The following is a 26848-nucleotide window of genomic DNA, read 5'->3' as shown; positions in this document are numbered from 1 at the left end:
GTTAGTCATCCATTAATAAGTTTTTATTCCATAAACTGCAAAGAAGATAATTGCATCTATCTGAACACACAAGAAAGTACTGACTAGCTCTTATATACATTAGAATGAAAATTTTGAGAGATCCTCAAATAGTCAAGAACAGTTAGGTACATGACGAGGTTGGAAGAGAGGAGAGATCTGCTCCCCAGGTGCTGGAAAGCCACAGCACAGCAGAGCCAGCACCATGCTTTGTTCCAACAGCAACAAAAAAAATCCAAATTCCATTTTCTCAGTTCACCTGAAGCAAAGGGAATCTGAAATACAGCATCAACTGGCAGAACAACAGATCCCAGTTCAACCATGTTCCAAGCGCTACAGCCCATTCTGAAGAAGAAATTAAAACAGTCACTGTTGTTGTTTCAGGAGCATTCTACTGTTTCTTAAAAATGGAAACAAAGCAATAAAATGTCCAACCTCTAGTTATGCTTTTATAACATTACATCTTAAACCTCACAAATGACTCTGCAAGACAACACCCCCCCCACAGGAGCACAGCTCTCATGTGAGAGTCAAAGTATCTGCAGGTGGGAGGGTCTCATATGCTATAAGCTCATTAAAAGGAAGAAAAGCAACCTAATGGTCTGAAACATGATCCAAGATGTAATACTGATGAGATCAAAAAGTCCGAAGATGGCAGCATCCAAATAAAAGTTTTACCAGGATTTCAGACTCAGAAAAATACCTCCTGGGTAAAGGAAAAGGGCTGGGGATGAATGGGCATGAAGAAAAGCATCTCAAAATCCCAACCTAAATATACACCTGTAATATAACAGTTCTTTCAGAAAGCAGAGGCTTTTGTTTCCGAAGACTAGACCTCAAGTGTAGAACAAAAGAAAAACAAGTTTAACAGTCCAAACCAATTGTCAGTGAAGAGATTGTGTGTTATAAAGCCATCCCAGTTTTGGACAGCTCAAGACCTGGACCAGCAAATGAGTAAAACTGAGTAACAAGCTTTAGATAGAAATAAGCCAAGTTTCACAGCAGCACTAAACCACATTAGCAGAACCAACAAGTAAACTTTTACTAGATTTTGGTTCTTACCAGTAGAATCAGACCCGTATTTTAATGGAAATTTAAGTTGGTTTCATGGACTGCACATTCATAATAAAACTGCTGTTCCAAAAAATAGTGATTAATAGCAAGAGAGGACAAAAATTCTTTTACTTTTTCTAAAGCCCGTATCTCAGGCTAGGAAGAGACCCTTCCTGCTATTTTGTCAGCAGCACATTAGCATTAGCAAGCCCTTTCAGTTGTCCGACCCTGGCTCCTGAACAAAAACAGAAGGATACAGAGGGAGGACAAAGGTATGTTTCCATAAGGAATCTTTTCACAATTTTTATGCTCTGAATAGTTACTGTGGATATAATTTTGCACTGTTAAGTTTTTCAAATGAAGTTTCATCAGCATAATTATTCCTTGTGACCCTGATACTCTTGTCTTTTGGCAGTTATCAGTGAGTTGTCCTTACTTAAATCCAAGGTTCCAGTACTCACTTGCAGACCTTCAGAGGTCTATTTCTTGCACTGACCTTCTAAAGTGGTAGACACCAGCAAACTAGATGCTCGCTGCTATTCCTCCTTGACAGCCATCTGGACTGCTTTGTAACTTGTGCTCCACAACTCCTGCACCATGCTTAGCTGCCGGAAAGAATACCAGCAACAGCAAGTAAAGGCAAAACTGGCTGGATACCCTTACATCATAATTAAAGCCTTATGAAAACTAAATAGCAAGTGTTTCTCCCTCACCTGCAACATCTTGATTTAAAGTCTATGGGGAATAGGGTGCCAATTCAGGTAGTAAGAGAAAAGTGGTATCAACTACAGCATCTTATGCAGCCCTTTTTTATGCCTGCTGAATATCTGCTCTTTGCACAGCTACACAGGTCAACTCAGGAGAAACTGTGCACTAAAGATGGGGATAGAGGCATGCTGCTTTTTTCTTTTTCCAGGTCACTGGCATAGATGCTACATTTAACTAGAGAGTAAGTTTGAAGGATTCTGAGGTGGTCTAATTAAGACTGATTCATAGATCCTTGTTGAATTTAGCTCCTTGGGTTTATGTTAGGATATGACAGAGCAATTGCACAGTGGGAATGGAAAAAAAGAAAAGATTTGAAAGTCAGAAGAGTGTGAAACCAGAAGGCAGAAAACAGAAGCTGCAGGCCATTAAATGCAGCAGGCTAACTGCCCCCTGCTCCCCAAGAAACAAAGGTTCATCAGCAAGTCTGCTTTCCCAGTATAGAGAGCAGGCAACTGCAGTGGGAAACCACCCAGTGGCAAACCCTATAGCCTCTGGTTATAGTTGCTGTGCACAAGAAGAAACTTCAATGGTAAGGGGAAGAAGTGAGACAACTAAGTGACACTGTTCTGATCTCCAGCATGTGCAGAGAGAAAGGGTCAACACTTATGCAGACACAGCTTGCACATGCCTCCTAACAGAAGGGGGGCACAGCTAAGCTAAAACACATAAAAGGTGCAGGCATAAGCATACCATTGAGATTGTTATCTAGGAAGCAAAGGTTATAAGCTCCTTTCACAGTTGCACAAAGCCTCCACCTCTTCTCTTTGGGGGAGGGGGGTTTAAGTGAACACTCTTCATAGACAAGCAGAGCATTAACTACACAGTGCATTTCTGTGCCTTATTGAAGAGACCAGCTTGACACAGACATAGCAGCAGGGTACCCTGTAGCTACCAGCAACTAAAACTGGCATGTTACTGTGAAAGATGAGAGCAGTCATGTGAAGGCCATTTCCTTTTACTATTTCTGTACCTCTGAAATTAAGACCGTCACTTCTAAGAACTGTTTAGTTTTTCTGGAATCTCAGTGTCCTTCTCCCCTAGTCCTCCAGTCCAAAGCCATGTATAAGTATTTCCAAAGCCAGGCATTTTTACACTACGGAGAATCACAAACAGTACTAAAATGGTTTCATATACTTGCAACTGCTTAAAAAAATGCTCTTGTAGAGGCATTTGGTGAGATACAAATGATGCAAAGTCACTAGATCAGATATGAATAGGTAATTACTGATGAGTAAGACATTGGGCAAATTATAAATACTAGACATTTATTTTTCTTATAGGAAGGATGTAAGATTCTATTTCAAACAACAGGGTGGGGCTTTTTGTTCCCATTGAGTTTCTTTTAAGGGGAAAGAATAGGAAACTGGTGTAAAGATACTGCCAGAAGCAGCACACATGTAGATGAATGTTTCTTACCTTTACAATCCCAGTGCTGAACTGGCAAACTAAGCCCCTTCCAGTTAAATAAAGTCTGCTTTAACATCATCCAGTTTCTTGTACATCACTGACTAAGAATCATAGAGTCCTTTCTTATTTCACTCTTCCCCTACAAAAACAGACCAAATAGTGACAGCCTTGTCACAACAGTAAAGGCCTGGAGAAAGCCAGCAGGCTGACACTTCATAAAAATGAAACCTGAATAGAAAGATTAACCTTCACAATCAGCTCTGCACAGTGCAAAGAGATATCCAATAATGCAGCTCAGTACTGTTTTCTCACTTTCCTGTCACAAATACATTTTACACATCTACAAGAAGACAAGAGAGGAAAATAATATAATACAAGAACACTTTACTTTGTTTTAAGCTAAGGAAGGTGAGTTTTTAAACAGGAATTACTGACATCTTATAAAAGTCCGTCATTACATATCCAGAAAAGGAAGGAGAGTCTTGCTTCAGAACAGCTGCTCACAATGGGCAAAAAAGATTTATTAAAACTACCAAAAGCCAACAGGAGAGTCAGCATCTGCAGCACTGGTCACCTTCTTTCACTGGTGCTGCTTACACAGACGAGCAAACTGAAGTTGGCACATGCAAAGTCCCATCATTTCTTCAATCTTGTCTCCAGCAGAAGGCAGTAGCTGTGGCTTCTCCGCCCATGGCTTTCCTCAAGCAAATATATTAAAATGTGATGCTTGCAAGGCCTATTTGGAAAAGAAAGTAGGAAGGAGGGGGAGAAACAAGTGTTTATTGTTATACTGCCCATGCCTCACTATTATTAGAATAGTTAGGGAAGGAAGGATGCTTTAAGAAATTTATAAAAACTTAAGTGTAAGATTTGGTGGCAGACAAGGAAATTAGGAAGCAAGGTGAATTGTACTTTTTAAATCCATTTTTGATTGCAATGCAACAATGAAGGAGTACTGAAGTTATTCATGGTAGAAGAAACAATACAGAGGCTGTTAGAGGAAGTAACAAGAGAAAGCTGGGGAAAAGTAGCATTACTAAGTGCAGTAAGTTCACACAGGATGAAGAGCAAGCATTTTAGATTAAAGCATAACCAGGCATTAGACATTTGATTATTTCCTTTGACTTTTGTCTTTTTTGACTTCTAAGATATGCTGCATCATTCAACTTTGGTACACACAACTACCCTAAATACTTCTCTAATCACAGCGAAGTGTAATGCTGGAGACTCCAGGAACATTGACTACTGTGAAGAGGTCAGCTTTTTGGGCTTAGCTCCTCTAGAAATAAGTTCTCTATAACAGTCATCACTTTTAGCCATCACAAATCAAATGAAAATTGTTAATTTCTGCAGCTCAAAACTATAGAAGTTGTAGAATTCAGGTTAGGTGACACCACAAGCTAGCACCTCTGTCACAGCAGCAGCAGCACCACAGCATTGTAGATCTAGCTTTATCAACTGTCAGATGTTCTAGTACTCAGTCTGGCTGAGACAGATGCACAATTTTAGCAAAGATTCCATCCATTCATACTTGGTAAGGAACAGTAAATAAAATTTGTTCTTGAATACTGCTTTGTCAGAAGCAAAGGAGGGGCAGAGAGGGGGAGGAAAAATATAAACTGGCAGCTAGAAAGCTTTCTGGAAACAGTTAAGTCCCTGAAATTGCAGGCAGAAGTAGCAATAAACTGCCTACAACAGTCGTCTTTCTAACTCTTGACAATAATGGCTGCAAACATCCATCCTTTACCCAAACCACAACTCTTGATTTTAATATTTCTTAAACAGCAGCATCATACATGATGCTGCCTAAAGCATTAATCAAGTCTTTGTACCAAAGAAATTCCAGTCTAGGAGAGACAGAATTTTAAGAACAAAAGGAACATTTAAGAGTTAACTCAAGAATTATTTCCCTCCAGGAACAAGTAGCATGGAAAACATCAATCTTTTAGTTAGAAGTAAACAGGGACAGTGCAGAAGGATAAGACTGGGCTAAGTAATATAAATTTTGTTGTTGTTAGGACACTGATTTTATATATTGTATGTCCTTATGGTGCTTCACACACACAGGATTTGTAAACCTTTCAGTTAGCATGGATACTATAAAGCAGGCAGTTAAAGTAACTCATACAGCATCTTTTAGCGTAAAAATCAACTCCCCTGTACTGGACAGGCTTCTAGTTGGGCAATTCAGATGCCTATACAAACCCTCAGAAGGTTGTGGAAGAAACAGCCATGTGTCACTGCCAGGGAGGTGTTCACAGCCCCAACAACAGAGAAGCAGACCCCATTTCTGCTACAGGATATTTCTATCATACATCTAGTGTACATAGTCCCAGTCTTTCCACATAAGTTTTCAACGTGAAGGGTCACCTTCTAGACCTTGGAGAACATTACCCAGATTACTGCTGTCTTTTGAAGCCCAGCAGATGCAGTAGTGCTGCATTAGTTGTTCAAAGAGTTCCTTTTCATCTAGGAATTCAAGTCCTTCTATTCTGTAGGGATAAAATAAAAATTGTGATTTTAAATTGAAGTCTCAGTACAGTTTCATAACATACACATCTTTACTCCAGAGGAGCGGAAGATATGAAACATTAGTAGCGCCAGAGAGTTATCTTTGTAGTAAATGAATACAGGTACATGCCCATAATGAAAATACCACTGCTCCTAGCCTTTGTTGTCGATGTATTAAACTAGTGAGCCACAAGATGTTTTCAGCTTCTAATCCACGGAATTCTGTGTTCCAGAAATAATTTGCATAACTTCTCATGAATACCCATATTTCTTTTCTAACTCCTTTTACTACATCTATCTGGTCTTGTTGGATTTATGTAGACACAGTAGTATAGCCTAACAGAAGGAGATTAATCTTTAGCAAAGTATAACAGGAACGGTTTAAGATAATACTTTCTCCAGACAATTGCAACAAGTCCGTATCACGTCTTGGAAGAATGGTGGGGCTTTCTTGGTAGACCAGTGCAGCTCCTAACAACTCTCCCACATGAGCTCACGAAGTACAGACCAAATGATACATATAAGGCCCGAGGAATTTTCTCCAAAAATGGTCCCTATCTAGAAATCTTGATACAAGATATTTTAATGCCTTGCACCAAACAAATCATAGTAAACCCTACTTCTCCCAAGCTGTCCTTGCTTTAAAAAGTTTAACCTGGCACATTCCTCCCTCTCTCTAGGTTACTTGAATATCAGAGTGTTTATTTTCCACACTAAACACTTTGAAAGGCTGTGGATCAAGAGAGCAGCTTAGGTGCATCAGTTTGTAAACATACCCACAGAGGTACAAGAGCTGCAAAAGAACTGTGGGTCAAAGATGTTTTATAAATAGAAAGCATTATTTCCCTCATATTAATACTGAAGGACAGAATTTACATAACCTATTTATTGGCATCAGGAACAAGTAGAAGGAGATGAACAGATATAACAGTTTAAAATGCTGCAAAAGAGTACCAACTATGTTTCTCCACAAGTGCCATATGGTAAAATCCCATAGTCATCTCTCCTATTTAAATAACCAGTGATTTTCAGTCTCACCCGTTCAGTTGCATGGTTTGAGAAATCCCCATATGCAAATATTCATTTTGATCAAGGTAAGTTGTTTGACTAATTCAAACTATAGTTAATGGGTGACTCGTAGTGATTTACGCTTCATATTAAATACCTAGGAAGTTACTCATTAAAAACAATCCCCCCCCTTTTTAGTTCTTCTTTAATGCTAAAAAATTAACAAAAAAAATCAATGCAGAATTACTTAACACTCACATGCACAGAAATATTTTATGATAAACCAACAGATGACAATGAAAACAAGGACTTCATTTGGAAAATGAATTATCACAGGAAGCCTATTTTAATCAGCTTTCATTTGTGTGAAGCAACCATTCGGCCATTCAGCTAAGAAACGCCTCCCTTGGGTAGATCAACATAGTAAAAGCCGAACATTGAAGGCAATGCTTTGTATCTTCTAATGAAGGCAGGAAATATGATTAATGCCTTTAGTTATACTCTATGTACTAAGCTCTGTCTACAAACTCAGCTCTCTAGCTTATAAACACAATATGAACAGAAGACACAATCTGTAATGAGACAGCTGCACCGTTGTTGCGCATACCTCTCTCTACCTCTTAACTTAATAGGTCATAGCACTAGATTACTGCCCTGCCTTGGCTAGTTATCTAAATATTCTGCCAAGGAAGAAGGTAAAGAGCAGCAAGATGGGCCATTTTCCACCCACTTGTAGTAAAAAAGCAAATGGGTAAGTAGTGTTACCCAGGCCAGTGAGCCTAGAGCAAACACCTGGCTGTCACTCCCTTGGGGACATGAAAAGCAGCTGCCTGTTCTGAGTATTTTAGTACTCTCCTAGTGCTGTGGAGGCTGGATGTTCACAAGAAACATCTTAGGTACTGTAAAAACTCAACATAGCTTTTCTGTAGCGTCTATCTGCAAACTTCTGTCCCAACCTGCTTTATATCTCACCCAAATAAATCACCACTGCCAATCTACTCCTGTAGCGAGAAAACCTTCTGGATAGTTAATGTTGCTCCAGGCACTATCCTTAAGGTTCTGCAGGAACTTAGGACTCAGCCATGTTCCACCTAGCTAGCCAGCATCTGTACACAGCCTCCCTTCTGATACAGTAGGGGATCCCATACTACTTATCGACATGAATTATGTTAGAAATGGCATCTGAAGATGATTTTTGACTGCAAGCAAGCTATCAGCAATACCTTTTCACATCAGCCTGTGGCAAAAAGCTGTACACTTTCATCATATCAATGGCATGTGCAGTTTCCCAGCCATTTAACAGCAATCGTTCCCTCTGTAAAACAAACAAGCAGCACAGTTTTCAGAGAAACCAGTTTTTGCCCCAAGGATTTTGTAGGCCATCTACTTGACCTGTTCATTGAAGAACTCTACAGTCTTCTCTAAGCATCTGCTAACCACTAAGAGTACAGCGGGCTAGATGGAGCTGTGCTCTGATCTAGTGCAGTTCTTGTACAATTACAAAAGCCAGGTGATATCTAGCAACCATGGCATTAATAGCAAGGAATGATCATAATGTGGATGGGAAAGGTTTTCAGTAAATAGCAGCTGCCCCATCCAAAATCTGCTCTCGTCAGTGTTTGGAGCCTTGCAGTTTGCAGACATATTAAATTTAATATCAAACACACCAAGTTCTGTGCCTCTTTACCTGAGAGTCTAAGGATTTGCAGACTTCCACTCCGGCCAGGTTACACTGTCTTCTCTGCAAGTTCTCAATCATGATCTGTCCAAACCGATCTGTCATATTCACCTCAGATAGAGAATGAGACAAAAAGTGTTTCCCCTTTTTGAAAAGAATGTAATCACAGTGGAAAGGGGTAACTTGGTTAAACTCTAATCGCCTATGCTATAAAATGTGCAGGATAACATTAAAGCAAGTTTCATATATTCTCCCACCAGGTCTCATTTCCCACCGCCACAGCCTCCTTAGCTATGTCACTTTTGCAAGGGGACTGCCAGTTTAATGCTTTTAGTGACAATACCATTTCCTTTATGAACACAGGAACTATGTACTGGGAACTGAAGATTGACTCTGCTTTAGGTTGTCAGCGGCTTGGTTTAGATCTCTAGCAGTGATTTAGAATATGGAAGATTCTGTTACCAATTCCTAGAGCTACCCAATTCCCCTGAGGTGGTTTTTCACTTCCATACAGAAAAGTTCAGTTCATGCTGCGGTGATTTTTGCTCCACTTTACCCAAGAACTCTAATGCTATAAACTCATATTTAACATTGAGCATCATTTTTTTTACTTTGTCTTATCTAAAACAACATTTTACAGTTTTCTTCATAAACGCATTAAGTCTCAGTTCTTTTAGTTCAAGATGGCCTAGCAATCATCCTTCAGAAAAACTGTATATTCCTTGCATGAATATACATAATGAGCTAACAGTTCTACAAAATAAGACACATTACCAAAGAACTCCAGCAGAACCATTGCCTATAGAAAAGGATATAGCCTACTCTTATTTTACAGGCAGAACTCCCAATTTCAAAAGCAATTCTTACGACAATAATGCAGCTCTAAAAATGTCATTTTTGTTTTACCTGCTCATAATTTATAAACATTGCCACTGGAAAAGTGCTTGCTGCCCACTTCAAAAGATTTGCAGATTGTTGTGGCGTCATGTAAACCAGCACACATTCTGCTATCAGGAGCGTTGGCAATCTTTAAAACAAAAAACAAGAGAAGTATTTCTAGCAAAACAAAAATCTATGAAGAATTATTAGCAAGTCATTTCATGTGCCCAAAAATTATTTAAAAAATTCCACACCATTATGAACTAGACATTTAAAGCTGAATTAAATAATTTCATCAAGTGGACTAGAATGGGGTTTTCTGGAGCTGCCAAATTAACCATAGTGAACTCCTATGGTTACAAAACTGCACATTAGGAAACAATTTCCCTTAAGCCAGCCATGCTATGAACACAGAACAATCTGTATCCTATCAGCATCCTCTGAACTCTGATAGCATGAAGAGAAGTATACATTAAAATGCATTTTGGAAAAGAATCGCATCCTATCCACACAGTCAGATCTCTTTTAGACAGCAGTAAAACTATGATAAAGTACAAATACAAAAAAGTGTTTGCTCTTAAAATAAGAACGATAATTAGACAAATTTATTCAAGTATCAGGAAAAAAACGTTATGTATTACATAGCAAAATACAATCTATAGGTTGCATATTGCCTCTTTCACCCTTCCACAAAAAAATACATGATTAATTTTGCCTAGAATTAAGGTCTTTTAATTGAAAATTGGAAAGAACAGGAAACAAGTAATCGGGAACAGCAATGTAGACAAGCAAGATGAGATTTCAGAAGACGGAAGTGCAAAGATTTAAATGGCAATTTGATGCATTCTGCTTACCCATATGCTCTCTCCCACCCAGACAGATAGCTGCTATTTATATATCTTAGATTTGAAAGGTATGTCCATCATCCACTCTAAAAACTTACACTGCGCCCCTCTCAGACGCTTAAAACTTGAACAATAAAAGCCCAGACAGATTCCAGAGTTAAGTTCTCAGGAGACTCCATAACAATTGTTTTACCAAAAAAGTCTAGTTTTAAGCAGAGACAATAGAAACTAATTGCAAAGTTAAAACTCTAAAATAATTTAACATAGACAGAATTAGTTTTCATTTTACCAGCTATGCTCCTAGAAATCTTGACTCACCCCCCCCCCCCCAAAAACAATAGCGGTGGGGGATGTACACTTATCTAGGTACCATCCAGTCAGCATTAACAAAATGCCATTGAACCAATGAAGATTCCACTCAGGAAAAAGCGCAACTTACGAGTTTTTGATACAAAGGGGGAAATCATCTCTATTTTAGATAGTGATGCTCAAAATGCACTGGATTATAAATAGCCACCCTTCTTTCAATGGAAAGGGGCAGTGACCACAATGGTTTTAGCTTACTTTCCTAAAGGAACAGCTTATGCAATCATGCTTTGTGTATACATACATCTATGCATCCACATCCCCCCTCTTCTAAACTTTGATTCTATTAGCTAAATTTCAACCAAATTAGACAAAGGGGTAGAAATCTCTAAAAGAGTTAAATTCATGAAATGGAGAAGAAAAACCTTGCCTCTGAGGAGCTCTAAGGCAGAGAATGGCTGCTGTGGGAACTCATCCCCTATGGGACAAAAGACAATTAAAAAGAAAAGAGAAGGCCTTAACAACTGCCTGACCTACAGCAGTAGCTTTAACTTGCAAGGACTACGTATATCACAGACAAGCAACCACTAGAAACACGTTCACAAAAAAAAAAACCCACACAAAAGAAAACCCCACAGACTTCATTCATTCCAGCAGTTTAAGACCAAGAAACCCATAGTTCTTTAATGCTTCATCTTTTCAGGAAGATGAAAATGCATTTTGCAGAATGGACTACATAAGAAACACCCTTGTTTCAGGCTTGGACTACCGAGCAGTAACTGCAATAACAGCCTGCTCAGTTCAGTGAGGCTACAGGAGGTGTCTGCACAATTCCTTCTGCTCAAAGGGCTCAGAAAAAGGTAACCATGGAAATAGCATAATGATAACTGGATGCAGATACTGTATGTCCAAGTCTGACTTTCCACAGTCTGCTTCCACAAGCCCCCATCAAAAAAACAAAACAAAAAACACCTTACTGTATATCCAGGTTATGTTTCTTTAGCTTTTCCTCCAGATCTGATGAGAAACGGAGATCTCCTCCTATTATGGAATATCGACTGGAGTCTAGGCTGTGAGAATCTGCAGGTTTAAATTTTGAGAGACTAATGGTTACAAATAAGAGGGACGCTGAAATTACAAAATTGCTTAAAAAGCGAACAAAAAAAACACAAAGACACAGGAGCATAAGAGGTTGAAGTCCATTTGATTTGTTATACCTAGCAATTAACAGCAAACTCTTCTTCTCCAAATATTAGTTACCAGGTTATTATGTTTTATGGATTGTGCTATATTAGCATCAGAATCTGTAACAAGCCTAATCTTTTACTCTGCAGCCACTATAATGCAGATTGGTTATCCCATCTGTTACCATGGTTTCAAGGAATGCAGAGAGAAGAAAAAAGTGTGAGGATCAAAGACTTGGAGGAGAGGTTGTTTGAGAGGGTTTTCTCTATTGTTTTTAGTCTTTTTGGATGACCCAATATATCTATACATACTTCCTTCAATAATTCATGAAAAATTTAAGTTAAGAGTAACAACATATCAAAAATTAACAATACATACAGTTATATATTATATATGGGTATCAAACACAGGTTAGGTGTTCAAAAATTATAATTTAGACTTTTCATATGATCTTGTGATATTACAAATTTGGAATCACAAGTTTAGAAAAGGTATTCCAAGAAGCAAATATACTTCCTTGGCCTACAACAGGCAGCAAGCTCCTGTTAATGCTTTCCAACAAAAAGAAGAAACTAATACTAAAGTCAAAAGGCATTCAGCCATTGACTCTTACTAGCAAAAGCATAAGGAAGCCACTAGCAGCACGAGCATTTTGCTATCAATAGCATTCTGACATGCGGTTGCAGCCAATTCAAATATGTAAGACCAGTCACCATAAAAAGAATTTTACAAGTATAATATCAAAACCACTTAAATATGTAAAGTTGTCTGGAAATACATCAGATTGCTCTTCCATCCATGCTTTAGCTTTAACTCAAGAGCTGTACTACTGGAGTGAAGTCATGAGGATAGAACACCACATTCATTTTCCCCTCCTACAGCATGACAATCACAAGAAGCAGTAATATAACTAAACAGTGGAAAAATCCCAGAGTGAGAGATTAAAGTGGCCTTGTAGTGGACAGTCAATATATGTCTGCAGTAGCTCTCACTAGCTCTGGCATGGCTCCACCTGGAACCCCGCAGCACTGCTGCAGACGGCCACAGCTTCTGAACGGCCACGCGGGAGCTGATGTCAAGAGCTGGGCGAAGAGGGAAAGAGAAGCCGAGTGGCTGAAGAGACAGGATGAAAGGGGTTTTCCATTTCAGGAGAAAAAATTGAAAAAGCAATTTGCTAGTGTTTGAAGCACTGCTTAATCTAGAAGATGCAACTCCATCTAGTTTTCAAGTGACCAGCTCCCCAAGCATGTCACTAGCAAGTGCTGGCTTTCTAGCAATACTTCTGAACAGGTACAAAAAAAACCCCACAGAACGGTTCATGCAGAAAGTTGTAGGAAGAAAATAAGTTGTGCAGCAAATGATTCAACATTTTGAGTCAAGGTTTTTTCCTATGTACGTGTTCTATAATAGCTATACTACTTCCCACACCCTTCTATTTAAGTTATTATATCAAGGCCATGATAATGGCATCCAAAGGCTGAACAAAGATTGCTTACTGGTACAAGCAGAACACCAGAGGCTTTTTTTTTTGGCAGGGGGAGGTGGGGGAAGGAAAGTATTTATATACCGGTTTGCCTGCTGTCCAGATTTATCGACTTGAACATACTAGTATGTTAATTTTGACCAGAAATTAACTGCAAAAAATGTTTAAATGATCCATAATGGAAGCAGCACAAACACTTCACCAGAGATGGAAGTAAATGCCTTTTGCTCACACCATGATGATTTGAGCATTTCTGTCAGTGAAGAGCAGGAAGGAGCAAAAGCTCTCAAATTTTAAGTTAGGAATTCTCTAGAAGCACAGTTTCCATCATAACAGTTCAAATTTCAGCAATCAAAATTATTAACACTGTTTTTTAATCAGCCTGTATACACACATACAAGAAAACAGAAATCTGTTAAGCCTTGATATGGTGGGAGGGGGGACAGCCAGAGAAAGTAATCTGGGTGACCCTCTGTGCTAAGCTGTCTAGCTTGGAAGAGAGTTAAAGAATTGTTTTTGGAGATGTTGGTTGGGGGCAAGAAAAAATAAACAGCCATCCAGCCATAGTTCCAAGTTACCTACTGGAAAAAGCTAGAATAGGTTTAAGGGTGATTTGGCCCAGTGGAAATATTCTTTAAACCTTAAAGCTAAGCACACTTAATGCCTGGGAATTTCTTTAGGATTGCACAGGACTCCCTCACAGCAGAAAGCTGAGGAGGGATGGATTCTCTTCCTTTCTTCAAAAGTCTTTTACTCCAAATGCAATTACTTTACTTCCATTTCCAGTACTTGGCCCACCTGGTTCAGACAGAAAGTACTTGTTCCTCCACACAGCTTCCTGCAAACTTTCCTTGGCCCTCCACCGATGGTGGCTGGCAAACAACCACAGATGAAAATTAAGGCAGAGCTGCATGCATATTACACACAAGCTGATACATGTGTTAAAAATTGTACATTTTAAACATACCTGAGACCATCTCATTAAATATCTCCCTAATTCATATACATCAACATTTATGAACAATATTTCTATCTCAGAGGAAATCCTAGGTAAGAATATGAAATTTCCACAAAGCAATTTTTAAATGCAAGTAGAGGCAAAAGAAAAACAAGCAAGACGACAGAGTTTAAGCCCAGCCTCTTCTAAAATTCCTAAATTCTAAAATGTAAGATTTTCTGCCAGCTTCCATCTTTGGCCTATATATGACAAAATATCCTTTTCTGTATAAAGTCAAAGGGATGAAAAGATCAGGCTTTATTAGGCAAACAACTTCAAATTTTTAAATAGACTGACAACTGCTCCATCACATTTAGATAGCAGAAACTCACTTAATGCAGGGCAAAGAGAGCTGATGATAGCTGGAATCATCGTTGTTCCAAGCTTGGAGGCCAAAAGTCAAAGAAGGCCATAAACACCGCAGAAAATAATGCAATGCTAGCTCGTGGTCTTTGGCATCAATTTCAACTTTATTGCATTGTTTAATGCTCTAAACATGAAAATTTAAAGATATACTTCCATCTTGATGGAGCAGTATTGGTGCAAATGTATTTTACAACATAACCTACCTAGAGAGCCGCTCAAAAAGAAAAAGCAAACTTCAGCTTGGTAGTGCAGCCACATTGTCTTCACTGATTTCTTATTATTAGCAAGTTTCATTTAATGGACTCAATCTCTTTATATTAAAAAAAATTCCTTATTGAAATCTCACTCTTCCAAAGGCATCTCCCACAGTGACGTTCCCCCACACAGGAACCCCATCCCGCTCCACCAGCACTCGGCCCGCTGGCAGGAGCACTGCTGATGCTGCCTTCCGTCCTTGAGCTGGGCCAGAGGACAACACACCCACACTGCACTGACACACAAGGCAGTTCAGCAAGGACCAGGCATAAGGAAAAGCCGTCTGCAAATGGAAAAAGCTTCCCTATTACATGACCACACAGTGAATGTGCACTCTGCTAGAAGAGAAACTGCCCCCAGAAACCAAATTACTTATTTGAAAGGATTTACTTTCTATGAATAACTTTTCTGTCATCTTGCTTATAAGCTCGACTCTCTGGACAGTTTTTAAGTAAATAGGGACACCTTGTTGCAACTCAGGCCAGCTGTCCTAACGCTGGGACAGCCAACTTTGGTGACTTAATCCATTGAAAAATCTCATATTCTAAGCACTAATTCTCCTCCAGAGGCCAGTGTTTCATCATGGCTTTAACAAAGTTGATTAATCCTGATGTTCTTTTTTTTTTTTTTTTTTTTTTTTAGAGCACAGAGCTACATTATAGTTTTCTTTGTGATGCTTAGATCCAGCCTATTCAGTTTTGTACAATGTTTGTCACTTAAATACGTATGAAAAAGAATTTAGAATTACCAGATTCATATTTCATTTGAGAATTACCAGGGAGGGAAGAGGGAAGGAGAGAAAGAAAACCAGCCTCTCCATCTCCTAAACACAAAGACTCCTTTCAGCCTAGGGGCGTACTACCATTATTTAGGCATAATACAAGAGAGAATTTTTTGCTCTGATCATACAAGTGGCGTACTCTCCATGATTTTTGGCAAGGAAGTAACAATACAAGTGGTTTGAATTTAGATGTCATTACAGTAACTAAATGGTAATAAGTGTTTCTTACAGTTGCCTTTTGACCTCACTGCAATGAAGTTTCCCTTCACAGAAACATGCTAACTGTTATAGCAGCACATGAATGTTCAGTTTTTATGGTGGCCCTCAGGCACTCACTCCCCACATTAATCTGTGTACTGAAGAAGCATTACAGAATCATCAGTGCTTGAAGTACAGTAATACCTCTGCTACAAGAATTCAGAGTTTTCTTTTCTCATGCTATTCCTAGATTAACGTAACACTTTCCTAGACGTTTTCCAACAGAAAGCAGGCAAGATACTATTGATTCAAAGTGCTCTCATTAAGATTTATCCTAAGGTATCTTTGGCAGCTTTACAACTGGTCCATACAACCTATTCTGTAGGCTCTCAGTCATAACACAGTACTGGTTTCACTCAGACTGTTTGCAACTACAACAGAGCAAGGGTATATACCAAAATACAAAGAAATTCAGTCTGTCTTGTAAGTATAGGATCCTCCCCAATGCAAGGCATGCAAGTCACCAAGACATCAACATTTCTGACCTCTTTATTAGGTCACAAGCAAGTTTGGAAATGCAGAAAGAAGGAAGTTAAGTAACCAACTCCCAAAGCTGGACATGCCAGAGCCAGAAAGTGTGGATTCCTAAGTGGCACAGAAAGGCAATGTTCAGGGAAATGTAATTTGCACCTGCAAAGTAGCAAAGGTGGAGTACTATCTTCCTGACACTAGTGATTTCATTGTAAATCAGACAACATCACTGAACTTTGAAAACAATTTAACTTGATATTGCCACAGCAATGTCAAATCACTGCATGACTCCACTGCTCTTCCCTGGAGAGCTAACATTCCCAATGAAACGACAAAGCTGTTCAATGGCAAGTGTCATCTTGCTGCATTTAAGGGCAAAGAGTCCACAAATACCTGTACTTGAATTGCAAGCCATGCTGTCATTTCTTTCTCTAAAGGGCAAGGAGAAAGCAGATGTTGCCCTGAAGCCAAGAAAGTTGTCTTTTAGCACTAGTTCCCTGAAATGAAGCCATTTAGCATGAGAGGAAAAGCAGTAAGAGAACAAGAATCATGTCAAGGGATGTTATATCAACTCAAGCAACAAATTCCGAAGTACATGCACAGATTATTCCTAATATACAAGAGACAGTGTGGAACAGATTTAGGATAAAAAAAGACAAGAATGAGTAACATTGCACTATCCTCTGGAAACGCTGCTTCATTATGCCATATTACAATCCCTGTGACAGTTAGCATTCCCAGAAGTTTGACATTAAAACTATTCTAACAGCTGTATCAGGTCATACCAAAGATCCACCTAGTATAGCATCCTAATTCTCAAAGGCCAACAGCAGCTATCTAGGGAAAAGAAAAGAAAGGGCAAGCATGTGCTACCATCGGTGACATCTGTTTTCTAATTTTTTCCTAAGAATTCTAAAATTTGATTTGGATTTCTGGACCATTACCGAGTAGCAAGCTGATGCTTTTATGTATCTATTATAATCCCCCAATCTTGTATCTGGGCAGCAATAAACAGCCAGCAGCCTATCATTTCACACATAAGGCACACAATTTTTCACCCCCTGCATATCACTTCATCCACATGGAATTAATCACCAAGTCACTAGTTTAGTAAGATTCTTCTACATTTCTTTACCACTCTGAAGAGCTTGGTATTGCCAACAAGCTGCCACCTCCATTCTCCTAATCATTTCTTAGTTCCGAACAACATATCTCTGCACACAGATCTCCATCCCCCTCCACAATGAAAATTAACCATGTATGTCTACCTTTCATTCCCATTTCTTTATCCATGTGAGTGCCATTGCTTTCCCCCCACCCCAACAGCAGCTTAATTTCTTTGGGAACCTTTGGTGACAGACTCAGTCAAAAGACTTTCAGAAATTCAAGTACTGTATTAACTGGATGTCTTTGTCCAAAACGTCTGTTGATTCCTACAGAGAACTCCCAATAGGTTTGTGAGGCATAACTTACCTTTACAAAAGCCATGTTGACTCTCTCAATACATTATATTATTCATGTGTTCCACTAAGTCTGTCTGTTAGAGTTTCTACTAATTTGTCCAGTAGAGACATCAGTCCTACTGGCTTGTAGTTCCCTGGATTTCTCCTGGAGCCCATTTGAGTCAGTCGCCACCTTCCAGTTCTCAGGTACTAAGACAGTTTTAAAATGAGAGGGTATATACCAGTTAGTAGTTGAGCTATTTCATTGTCAAGTTCCTTTAGAACTCTAAGAAATCTCTAGGACCACACAATATTCATCTGACCGTTCAATTTGTCTATTTATTCCACAGCCTCTTCTACTGGCCCTTCCTTATGAGGCTGTTCCATTGATATGTCCTTCAAAGAGGGATTCCAACATGGAATTCACTCAAACTCATCTGTGGTTAAGTGCCAGTTAAAACTAGCATTCTGCAACAGATTTCCACCATCTCCAAATATTTGAACATTATGCTGTATGCCAACAATCTCAGTGTGGTGGGACCCATGCAGCCTGGCTGGGGTAAAATTGCTACTCTAAAGCTTTTAAAACCCAGCACTGAAAAAGAACAAGCAAATCACTTTAGAGAAATAACCCACTCCAATACATACAACAATGACATAATAATTGCAGCTGACTGCTATCACTTGTTAATTAGTAGCTTTCAGTTGCAATACACTGCTTGCAACTTGATAACTTTGCTGTTCTTCTGCTGTACTAGACGGATCTAAGCTGTTCAATAACACAAATACTATTAATCACCTCTAACAGACCTTGTATTAATGACTTTTTAAGAATGCTTATGCTGAATATCTCATTGTATCATACTGTCATAGTAAGCTCTCTTACCTGGAACACCGTGGTACTTAGAAACCCTTTTTCTGAGATGGGTCATTGGGTTTTCAACTTTTGAGACCTAAATTAGCAATGGAGAGTTCTGCCATTCAAATGGCATGTACAAGGTTGGTAAGTTAAGGATAAGACCCTTTAATACACAGCAATAAAATGTGCATAATATGCGTAAACATGCACAATCTAATCAGCATGTAGCAGAACTTTGGTCCAAGCTCAAGCACTAAGAGAGTCTTGGGGTAAAGCTCACCTACATCTGGCCGCTGGCAGTACGGGCACACCTTCTCACTCTTTGTAGAGGCAGCCTTTCCAAGCCCTCTAGACCCTTAGATAGGATTGTGCATACAAAAAGCACCAATAAAATTAATCATATCAGGAAACACAAGACCACCCTAGCTCTGTTTTAGGGCTACATCTGCTAACACAAATTAGTTGGTATCTTAGATGCAGATAATTACTGTTCCTCCTGAAGGGTCCAAAACAGCTACTACAGTGCAATATCTTCTATTCAGGCACTGAGAACACTACTGAGCAGAACACAGTTGTTTCACAAAGAGGTTTTTAAATTATAATCTTGACACAAAAACAATAATCCAGTAAGCCAAGACAGAGTACTACCAAACCACAGCTACTAAGCATAACATCCTCACTTGAAAACTATTTGGGATAATTGGTACCTTGCTGAAGGCAGGAGTATTTCTGATAGCTTGTAAAGGTGCCCTCATGAAAGCAAAACTTCCAAAACTAAAGTTTGGAGTATAAAATGTTAAGAAGTGGCACTGACTTCTGAGAATGGACTGTGCAGACTGTATTTCTACTGTGAAGACTCTGCTAAATATAAAGACTTGTGCTCTTAGAAAAAAAGACTGGTAAAAACAATAGATTTTTTTAAATCAAGTATACATGATCCTCAGTAGCATTTTTCCTTTTCTGTGACAGAGAAGAAAACACAAGTTAAACTACATGAGAGAAAAAAAAAAATTGGGGGGGCAGAACAAAATCCCTTAAAGAGAAAACATTTCTAATACGACACAGAAGCAAAAGGACAAGATACTAAAAGAAGAAAAAAGCCTTTTCTTTCCCAAATCTCTGTCCACACAGTGCTTCAAAATTAAAAGCCTGCCCACATAGCAGAACAAAGTGATCAGAAAAGTTTTTAAAGTGCTGCAGCACATTGCTGTCTTATTTTTAAGATGACTCACCTATTAGAAGAGACTCCCCTGAATGGGATTCCATAATTGGTTTTGACAGGGGAGGTTTTGATCTGTGGGAAGAAGGAAAAAGCATCTTTGAGCATTTAAGATTGTTTAACTGTGTGCTTAAATATATATACATATACGGACAAGAGAATATGTCTGCCATCTACTGGAAATAAAAATATTTGCAAGTTAGACTTAGTAATGTAGTTGCCTTTTATAAGTGAGGATACAACAAATCTGCCCTCCCTTGCCCCTCTCCCCCAAAAGGAAGTCATCAAACAAAAACCCAGTGACTTAAGCTTTGAGCTAATATCTCAAGAGAAATCCAGACCCTCTCTGCAGGTGTTTTCCATAAGCCTTAACTTATTCACTGAAACAGAATATTCAAATAAAGTATCAGTTATCCTCTCCCTATTTCAACATGCAAGTCTGGGAATTTACTGCCCTCTTTAGTAGTAAAAGAAGCAGATTTAATCGCCTCTAATCTTGATGCTTCCCCTATCCCTTATAATTTTCTCACTCAAAACTAAAGCCTGCTTTCCCCTCCGCTAAAGCTTCCACATAACTTCTCCAATCTGGAACAGCAGCTGGACAGTTTCATGCATGACTTGCCTGCATAATCAAAGCTTTATTCCAAATCCTAGAGCATGAATTGTTTCTCAGAAGGGAGATGTAATAATTAACATCCATAGCTTGTAATTCATGACATTCTGCTGAATTAAATCCAGTCTCATATAATACTTACTTGATATTATGTATTTTTCTTGCAACTATCATTGGAAAATCCACTTCAAAATATTTTCTAGGGAGAAGATTTTCATCCTGAGAAATGGAGTAAGAGTTTAGCATTAGGGACATTCAAGTTTCTCTTGCACATGAGAAAAAAAACATGCCTTTATGCTCCAAGAAGTTTTGGGTTCATTTATTTCAGCATTCCTAATAATAGTTAGTATACCTTAATGTCTCCCAGCTTAAAAAAATAAAAGTCAAGAGATATTAATATGTCCCCTAAGCATCAAGAAAAACTTAACTTCTTATGCTATGTGGCAGTCCTAGACATGAGATCACTGAAACATAAGTTCCAACAATATACTATCAGGATTTAAAAGAGCACAGTAACTGGAAACAATTACTACATTTTACCATGCATCTCCAGTATACTCTACAAAATGAGTGAGGAACAGTTTGCACAGGTTTACACAGAAAGCGACTAAATTCTACAACTCGTCATCAAATTGACAGCCGGACTACAAGAACATCAGTATTTCTCTATTACAAAAAAGTAGAAAATCCCTTCATTTCATACTGGCATGCATGGTTTGACACCCTGATAGATAAGCTGTGCCAAGTCTCTCCCTGCGCTGCAATCCTTTTATGATGAACATGTACTGCAAGTTCCAGCTTGTCAATCTAATGCATTTCTGAACAGGAGTTTAAATCAGTAGTCAGAACACTGAAGTGTAAGATTAACTGGGTCCCATCTTCTTTACCTTAATCATAGTATATCTGCTATTTACAACAAAAAGAAAGAGTTGGAATTAAGGGCCCCGCTAACTTTTAAAATCTCAGTTGCAGGAATTTTAATAAAACTGTGTACTGACATAGTTTTCATAGAAATGTAGGTAAGGGGAAAATTTCATGTCTCAAAAAAATTAATTATCTATTTCCCTTCCACTGACTGTAACATAATGATTTGTGACCAAGGAAAATGAAACTAGCTTCTCTGGACTTTCTTCCAGAAATAAATTGACAAAAGTATATGCTTATGAGAAGCTAAGATGCTTTAGAGATGGATTTACTCAGAATGATAACAACATTCTGGAATTATAGTCTGTCTGAATTATTGTGAATTACAAAGCAATAACTCACAAACTGGTAAACAGGGCACGTACAACCCTGTACATTGGCACCTCATTTCTGTTTTAATAATATAAGATTTAAAAAGTGAGATCCTAAACTTCAGAGGATACCAATATGTGATGTTCAAACTCTGTTCCTGGAAGTCCACTAGAGGTCACCTTCATGTCACACTCTTGGTAAAAGCCGGTGAAAACAACATCTCACCCTGCACTGCAATTTAAAGATACCTAAACAAATTCTAAGCAAGCTGAGGCAAAGTTCAGCCTGGACAGTCTGCCACACTACTTGGGCTAGCTGCACATGTCCACATTGTACTACAGAATACAGCACAGACAAGCCCTCAGAGAAGAGTGTTTCAGAGGGCTGCACAAATCTCCATCTGGGATCATTACTCTCAGCTATCATTACCTTTAATCTCCAGAACAGAGTATCCATGCCAGCACCAAGATTAACAATCTGACAGTTGCATTCTGTCTTCTTTAGGAAAGCCTTAAGCAGATAACTGACTCCATGAACACGAGCATAATAGCCTGTTGAAAAAAGTTTAATTTTTAAAATTATTATTTTAGCATAATATTGACTGATTAAGACACACTGAGATTTTTACGTAACTTTGTAAACTCCTTATCTATCAAAAAAGGTGTTTCCTGGGAAGAATAATACACTCTAAGATATCTAAGGTTGTTGTTTTTAATTACTAACAAAATCTGACACACTGAAAAAATGTGGTTCCTTGGGTAAATAAAGTTTTAGTCGAGTTTCACCTTGACTAGACCAGATTAATTCTAGGCAGTGTGGACACTTAAATCTTGCAGAGGCCAGAGCTGGCATATACCCTGCTGTCCTGGGTCAAATCAACAGTTTTGGTTGCTTTGTAGAGATTACTGTCCATTAATTGAGAAACAGAGACACTCCATTCAGAAGGCTGAGAGCAAAGGACAAGGTTTTTGATTAAAAGGATAATATTTAAAAGAGCAGATACAGTACGTAATTGCCAGCGTGAGAGTATTTCTATCATTCTTTTACACACTTCCTACATTCCATAATATCTGGTACGCGGAAGCTTTGTCAGCTGCTCTTCAAGACTTTTTAGGAATACATTTGCATTATCTTCATCCACATTCACATGCCAACTTGCCTCTATTGATTTCAGGCGCTTTTCTTTCTTTGGCTTGCCTCACAAAATACTGGATGTAAGGGTCCTTCCAGTAGCCAACACTTACAGCAAATCTGATAAGTGGAGGGAAAAAAAATAGGAGAAGAATTATGAAATAAGGCCATCAGGATTTACTCAAAGATATACAAACTGAAAAGGTCACTCTCTGACCTGTGTCTGTATATGGCCAAGATTTTAAAACCCTGCAGAACACACGGAACTATTTCAATTCAGAAGTTATAAACACTCTGGTTAAAATGCTGGCTGTTGCCATATTAAACAAGCACCTTTTTAATAGCCTCTGCACTATTTGGGGAACTTGCACAAGTGTCTTCACCACAATATCAAATATTTCCTTCTTGAGGACCCAGCCAACAGAGGAACTGTCTGTCTAAAGTGCCTTAGACCGTAGATGAAGTGTGTTTTACTTCTACACATCATGACTCTATGAACTGTTGCCACTTATCCCAGAGCTTCCAGATATCACTTTAACACAGACAATAATGCTATTCTAAAAGAAAATACTAGTTTTACAACCAATTTGAAAAGGTTATCACTCAAAAAAAAAATACATTATTGCTATACTGAAAACAAGGGAAGGGATAAAAAACCAGCAATGACAGAAATTAAATTCATGCCCATGTATAACAGGGCAACAAAATTCATCAGCCCCCCACTCAAGCTTACATGCTCCAGAAAAGATAATGCAAAGAATTCTGAAAAACAACAAAAAGCTTTTCCTGAGATAGGACATTATTGAAATATCAGATTTCCACCACAACTGTAATTCTCAACGGAGGCAGTTTTATAACTAAATTCTAAACTGAAAATAAGATAGCTGATTAATAAGAGGGCTTGAAAAGTTTATGTCAAATGAGAGGGCTGAAGCTATTAGATTCGGAGAAAGATAACTTCATAGCAAACACTCAACAGTCTTCTCAGGTGAGAAATGCTCATGACATTTTGAAGTTTATTTTTCTAAACACCATTTCTTTTATACAGCTTTAACGTATTTGTTTCCGACCAGAAGGCCTTCAGAGCCATTCGGTCACCAAGGCCCGCCCTCACCCTTGACGAGTAAAACTGGCAAAAGCGACCAAAGAAGCCGCTGCACCTTCCCCAGGTGCGGCACACGGGCAAAGCGGGGAGGCTTTTTGCCCTTTCCAAGCCGGTCCAGCGGGGCCGCCCCACGTTTCGCCTCCCCCAGCGGGGCCCAGGCGCGTCCCGCCCCGCGCTGCCTCCCCTCGCCCCCGCCAGCGCCCGGGGCCACCGGAGCGGCCCGGCCCGGCCCGCCCCAGAGGGCAGCAGCCCCGCCCCGCCTCCTGCTCCCCTCGGGCCGCCGCTACCGTTTGCAGACGGACGCGTCCTCGCAGGTGCCCCGGACCGCCTCGTCCGCCTCGTCGAGGCCGGCGGCGGGGAGGTGGTCGCGGGCAGCGGCCGCCATGGAAGGCGCGGGCGACGGGAGCGCCAGGGAGCGCGCCAGCCGCGGCGGCCCGCCCCCGCCACCTCCCATTGGGCGGCGCCCGCACGGCGGCCCCGCGGAGCTCGGCGGCGCGCCGCCGCGGTTGGCCCACGGCCTTGTCAGTTTCCACCACAGCCAACAGGAGAGCGCGATACGCACCGCCCCACCCAGGAAGAGTCGCCGCGTCGCGCGGCATGTCGGGAACGACAGTCCGGGCGGTTGCTAGGTGATACCACCTCGAGGCCCGCCCGCCGCAGGCCGCGCGGAGGGAGCGCACATGGGGGATAACGCCCGGGGTGGGGGCACACAGGGCAGTTTCCTCACGCAGCCTCAGGCCCAGACGCCGCTCCCGAGGCCGCTGGCAGAGTCCCCCCGCTCCTAGGCAAGCGCGGGGGCCGGCGCGCCTGCTTTTATCGACCGCAGGGCGCAGGGGTGAGGAGGTGTGAGGGGTGGGGCCCGCATCCGGGCCGCGGGGGCGGGACTTCCGGGTTCCCCCCCGCGGGATGTGGATGCCCCCCGGCGGCGTCGGGTGGGCGTGGCCGGAAGCGGTGTCGTGTTCCGGCGTGGGCGGGTTCCGGCGTGGGCGGGGCGCCGCGGCAGGGAGGAGGCCGGGGCGGTCGCGGAGCTCCCGCACGGTTCGTGGTGTCGGTGCCCGGCGGGAGGCCGGGCAGGTGCGGCCACCGCCATGAAGAAGCAGTTCAACCGTATGAAGCAGCTGGCCAACCAGACCGTGGGCAGGTGGGCGCCGGCGGAACGGGGCCTGCGGGCGGCTCGGGGGCCTCGGTGTCGCCGTGGGCGCGGGCGGCCTCCGCCCCCCTGGGCCGGGGGCAGCGCCCGGCTCCGCTCCGCTTCTCCGCTCCCGGTGGGGGAGGGGGAGGCCGCTCGGGAGGGGCCGGGACCGGGGAAACCTCCGTGTTTTCGGCTCCGTGCAGCGGGCTTCGGGGAGGCTGTTTGCAGGAATTTTACGTGAGCTCAGAAAGTACCTGGAAAAAGGATGGAGGGGAAAAAAAAAAAAAGAAAGAAATCTTGTACTGTTAGTGAGCAATAAAAGTGCTAGTAAGAAGCCTCCGGTCCTCGGAGTTTTGCAGCTGGGGAAGGGACTGGTGCTCCCGTGTCGGTAGCTGCCCTGGCTCGCGTCTCGCGTAGCGTTTTGTGTCGGTCTGTCGGGCTTTCTCCACTTGCGTGAAGTTCTCCACGCTTTCTTTTAGCTTATTCGAGCAACTCCTCGGCTTCTAAGACTCGCTAATGTAGTGTTAAAGAGAACAGAGCATGTAGGTACTTGAGCTGTTGTTCTTCAGTAGCGCTTTCTGTGTGCTGCTGTAAAAGCGCAAGTAGTTTGTGTGGTTCGTTATTTAAGGTATATGTCATGTAAATTGTTTAACATTGTAAAAGTAGAAAGCAAAAATTCTGTTTGGGTTAGTGGAGTATTTGTAATGGTGATAAAATGAAATTAAGGAGAATGTGGTGGTAGTGCAGTTCTTCAGATGATAAACTTGGCTGCCCTGAGTTCTTACAGAACTATTTGCATTTACACTTCCCGTCTGGTTTTTCTGTAGCTTTCATTTCCTCTGTTAGTATGCTTTACTGAGTTATTCTGATCTATTTCTCTATTGTTTTCACATTTCTTAAGAGGACTTCACAGAGTACCTCCTCTGTGGCTTAACTTTAGCAAAAAAAAAAACAACCCAAACCAACTAGTAAGTCTTGTACAAAGTTCTTTAGCCTGATTATATTGAAACAAAGTTATATACAGGAGTAACCAAGTGCATCTCTGTGTGTGCTAAAAAGGCAAATATAACTTTACTATGTTTATAATAGAGTTCTATAAAATTTGCCCTGGAAATTGCTTTCTGCTTCTAGTGAAAATTTAGTCTGAAATAGACTATACTTTCATGGCCTCCATTCCTATAACTCATGTGCTATGTTTATTATTTTTGAGTCCTCCTTTCATATAAAACAGGTAAAATGCGTCAGCTAATAGTGGCTAAGTAGCAGGTTGTAATAGGGCGCTTATTTTGCTGTCAAAGAGTGTAACTTCCAAACCAATCCTCTGTTCTTTCTTTCTCATTCTGTATAGAGGTTGTCTAGATGCAAAAATTAACAGATTTTTTGATTATGGGAGTGCTGTTCCCTGTTGGTATGACTTCTGGTCCCATAGCTCCAAATCTGAAATGGAATTTCTAGTAACCTGCGTTCTACTAGGATAAACATCTTGAGCTACTTCCCACATAAGAGGAAAAATAGGAATTAAATCTTGAGAACTGCATATATGTAGGGTTGGAAGCAGAAGTTACAACTTTCGTAATGACCTTTGACTAAATGCAGCTGGAAATCTGTTTTTATTACTAGGAGTCCAGTGGAAGGTCTGGCTATCAAAACTGTTTCACAATTGAGATTCTCAGGGTGTGGTTGTCTGTGTGCATGATTACTGTTCATGTTTCTTTGCCAGGTAGTCTGCTGCTGCATTAACAGCATGTGCTTAGAACAGTGAAGTTCTCTGCTTTTAATAAAGTACAGACAAGTACAAGTAATTGTTTTTCATTTAAAAACACTTTAAAATGACACTGGCTC

General features: G+C 40.5%; 2 protein-coding genes across 6 annotated transcripts in view; one reads left to right on the top strand and one right to left on the bottom strand.

Moving 5' to 3' along the window:
- LCMT1 (leucine carboxyl methyltransferase 1) lies at window positions 1-24308 on the bottom strand. Of its 2 annotated transcripts, none has more exons than XM_067305953.1 (11): window positions 24162-24308; window positions 22798-22889; window positions 22068-22189; window positions 20545-20621; window positions 19803-19864; window positions 11451-11553; window positions 9350-9470; window positions 8453-8554; window positions 7989-8080; window positions 5617-5738; window positions 1-3982 (listed from the first exon to the last, which is right to left on the bottom strand). In XM_067305953.1, the coding sequence occupies exons 1-11, from the start codon at window positions 24257-24259 to the stop codon at window positions 3960-3962; spliced, it is 1014 nt and encodes a 337-aa protein (XP_067162054.1). In that variant the 5' UTR covers window positions 24260-24308; the 3' UTR covers window positions 1-3959. The 2 variants fall into 2 exon arrangements, with proteins under 2 accessions (XP_067162054.1, XP_067162056.1); XM_067305955.1 differs by having other exon boundaries at window positions 5641-5738.
- A 564-nt stretch (window positions 24309-24872) lies between these two features.
- ARHGAP17 (Rho GTPase activating protein 17) overlaps window positions 24873-26848 on the top strand; it is a 51189-nt gene continuing 49213 nt past the window's right edge. For all 4 annotated transcript variants that reach the window (XM_067306629.1, XM_067306630.1, XM_067306633.1 and 1 more), the window contains exon 1: window positions 24873-25015. In XM_067306629.1, coding sequence (XP_067162730.1) covers window positions 24963-25015 — 53 coding nt within the window. In that variant the 5' untranslated portion in view covers window positions 24873-24962. The remainder of the gene's footprint in view (window positions 25016-26848) is intronic.

Source organism: Apteryx mantelli, chromosome 16 (assembly GCF_036417845.1).
Source record: "Apteryx mantelli isolate bAptMan1 chromosome 16, bAptMan1.hap1, whole genome shotgun sequence".
Taxonomy (NCBI): domain Eukaryota; kingdom Metazoa; phylum Chordata; class Aves; order Apterygiformes; family Apterygidae; genus Apteryx; species Apteryx mantelli.
This window is presented reverse-complemented; position numbering and strand designations above follow the sequence as displayed.

What these genes read in the sequence shown, in the direction of transcription:
- LCMT1 (XM_067305953.1), bottom strand. Translation starts at nt 24,259, where the DNA reads ATGGCGGCCGCTGCCCGCGACCACCTCCCCGCCGCCGGCCTCGACGAG. An exon ending in AGGGGAGTCTCTTCTAATAG is followed by an intron (nt 11,554 to 19,802) that starts GTGAGTCATCTT and finishes TTAAACCTGCAG; the next exon opens with ATTCTCACAGCCTAGACTCC. An exon ending in GCAAATCCTTAGACTCTCAG is followed by an intron (nt 8,081 to 8,452) that starts GTAAAGAGGCAC and finishes TTTGTTTTACAG; the next exon opens with AGGGAACGATTGCTGTTAAA.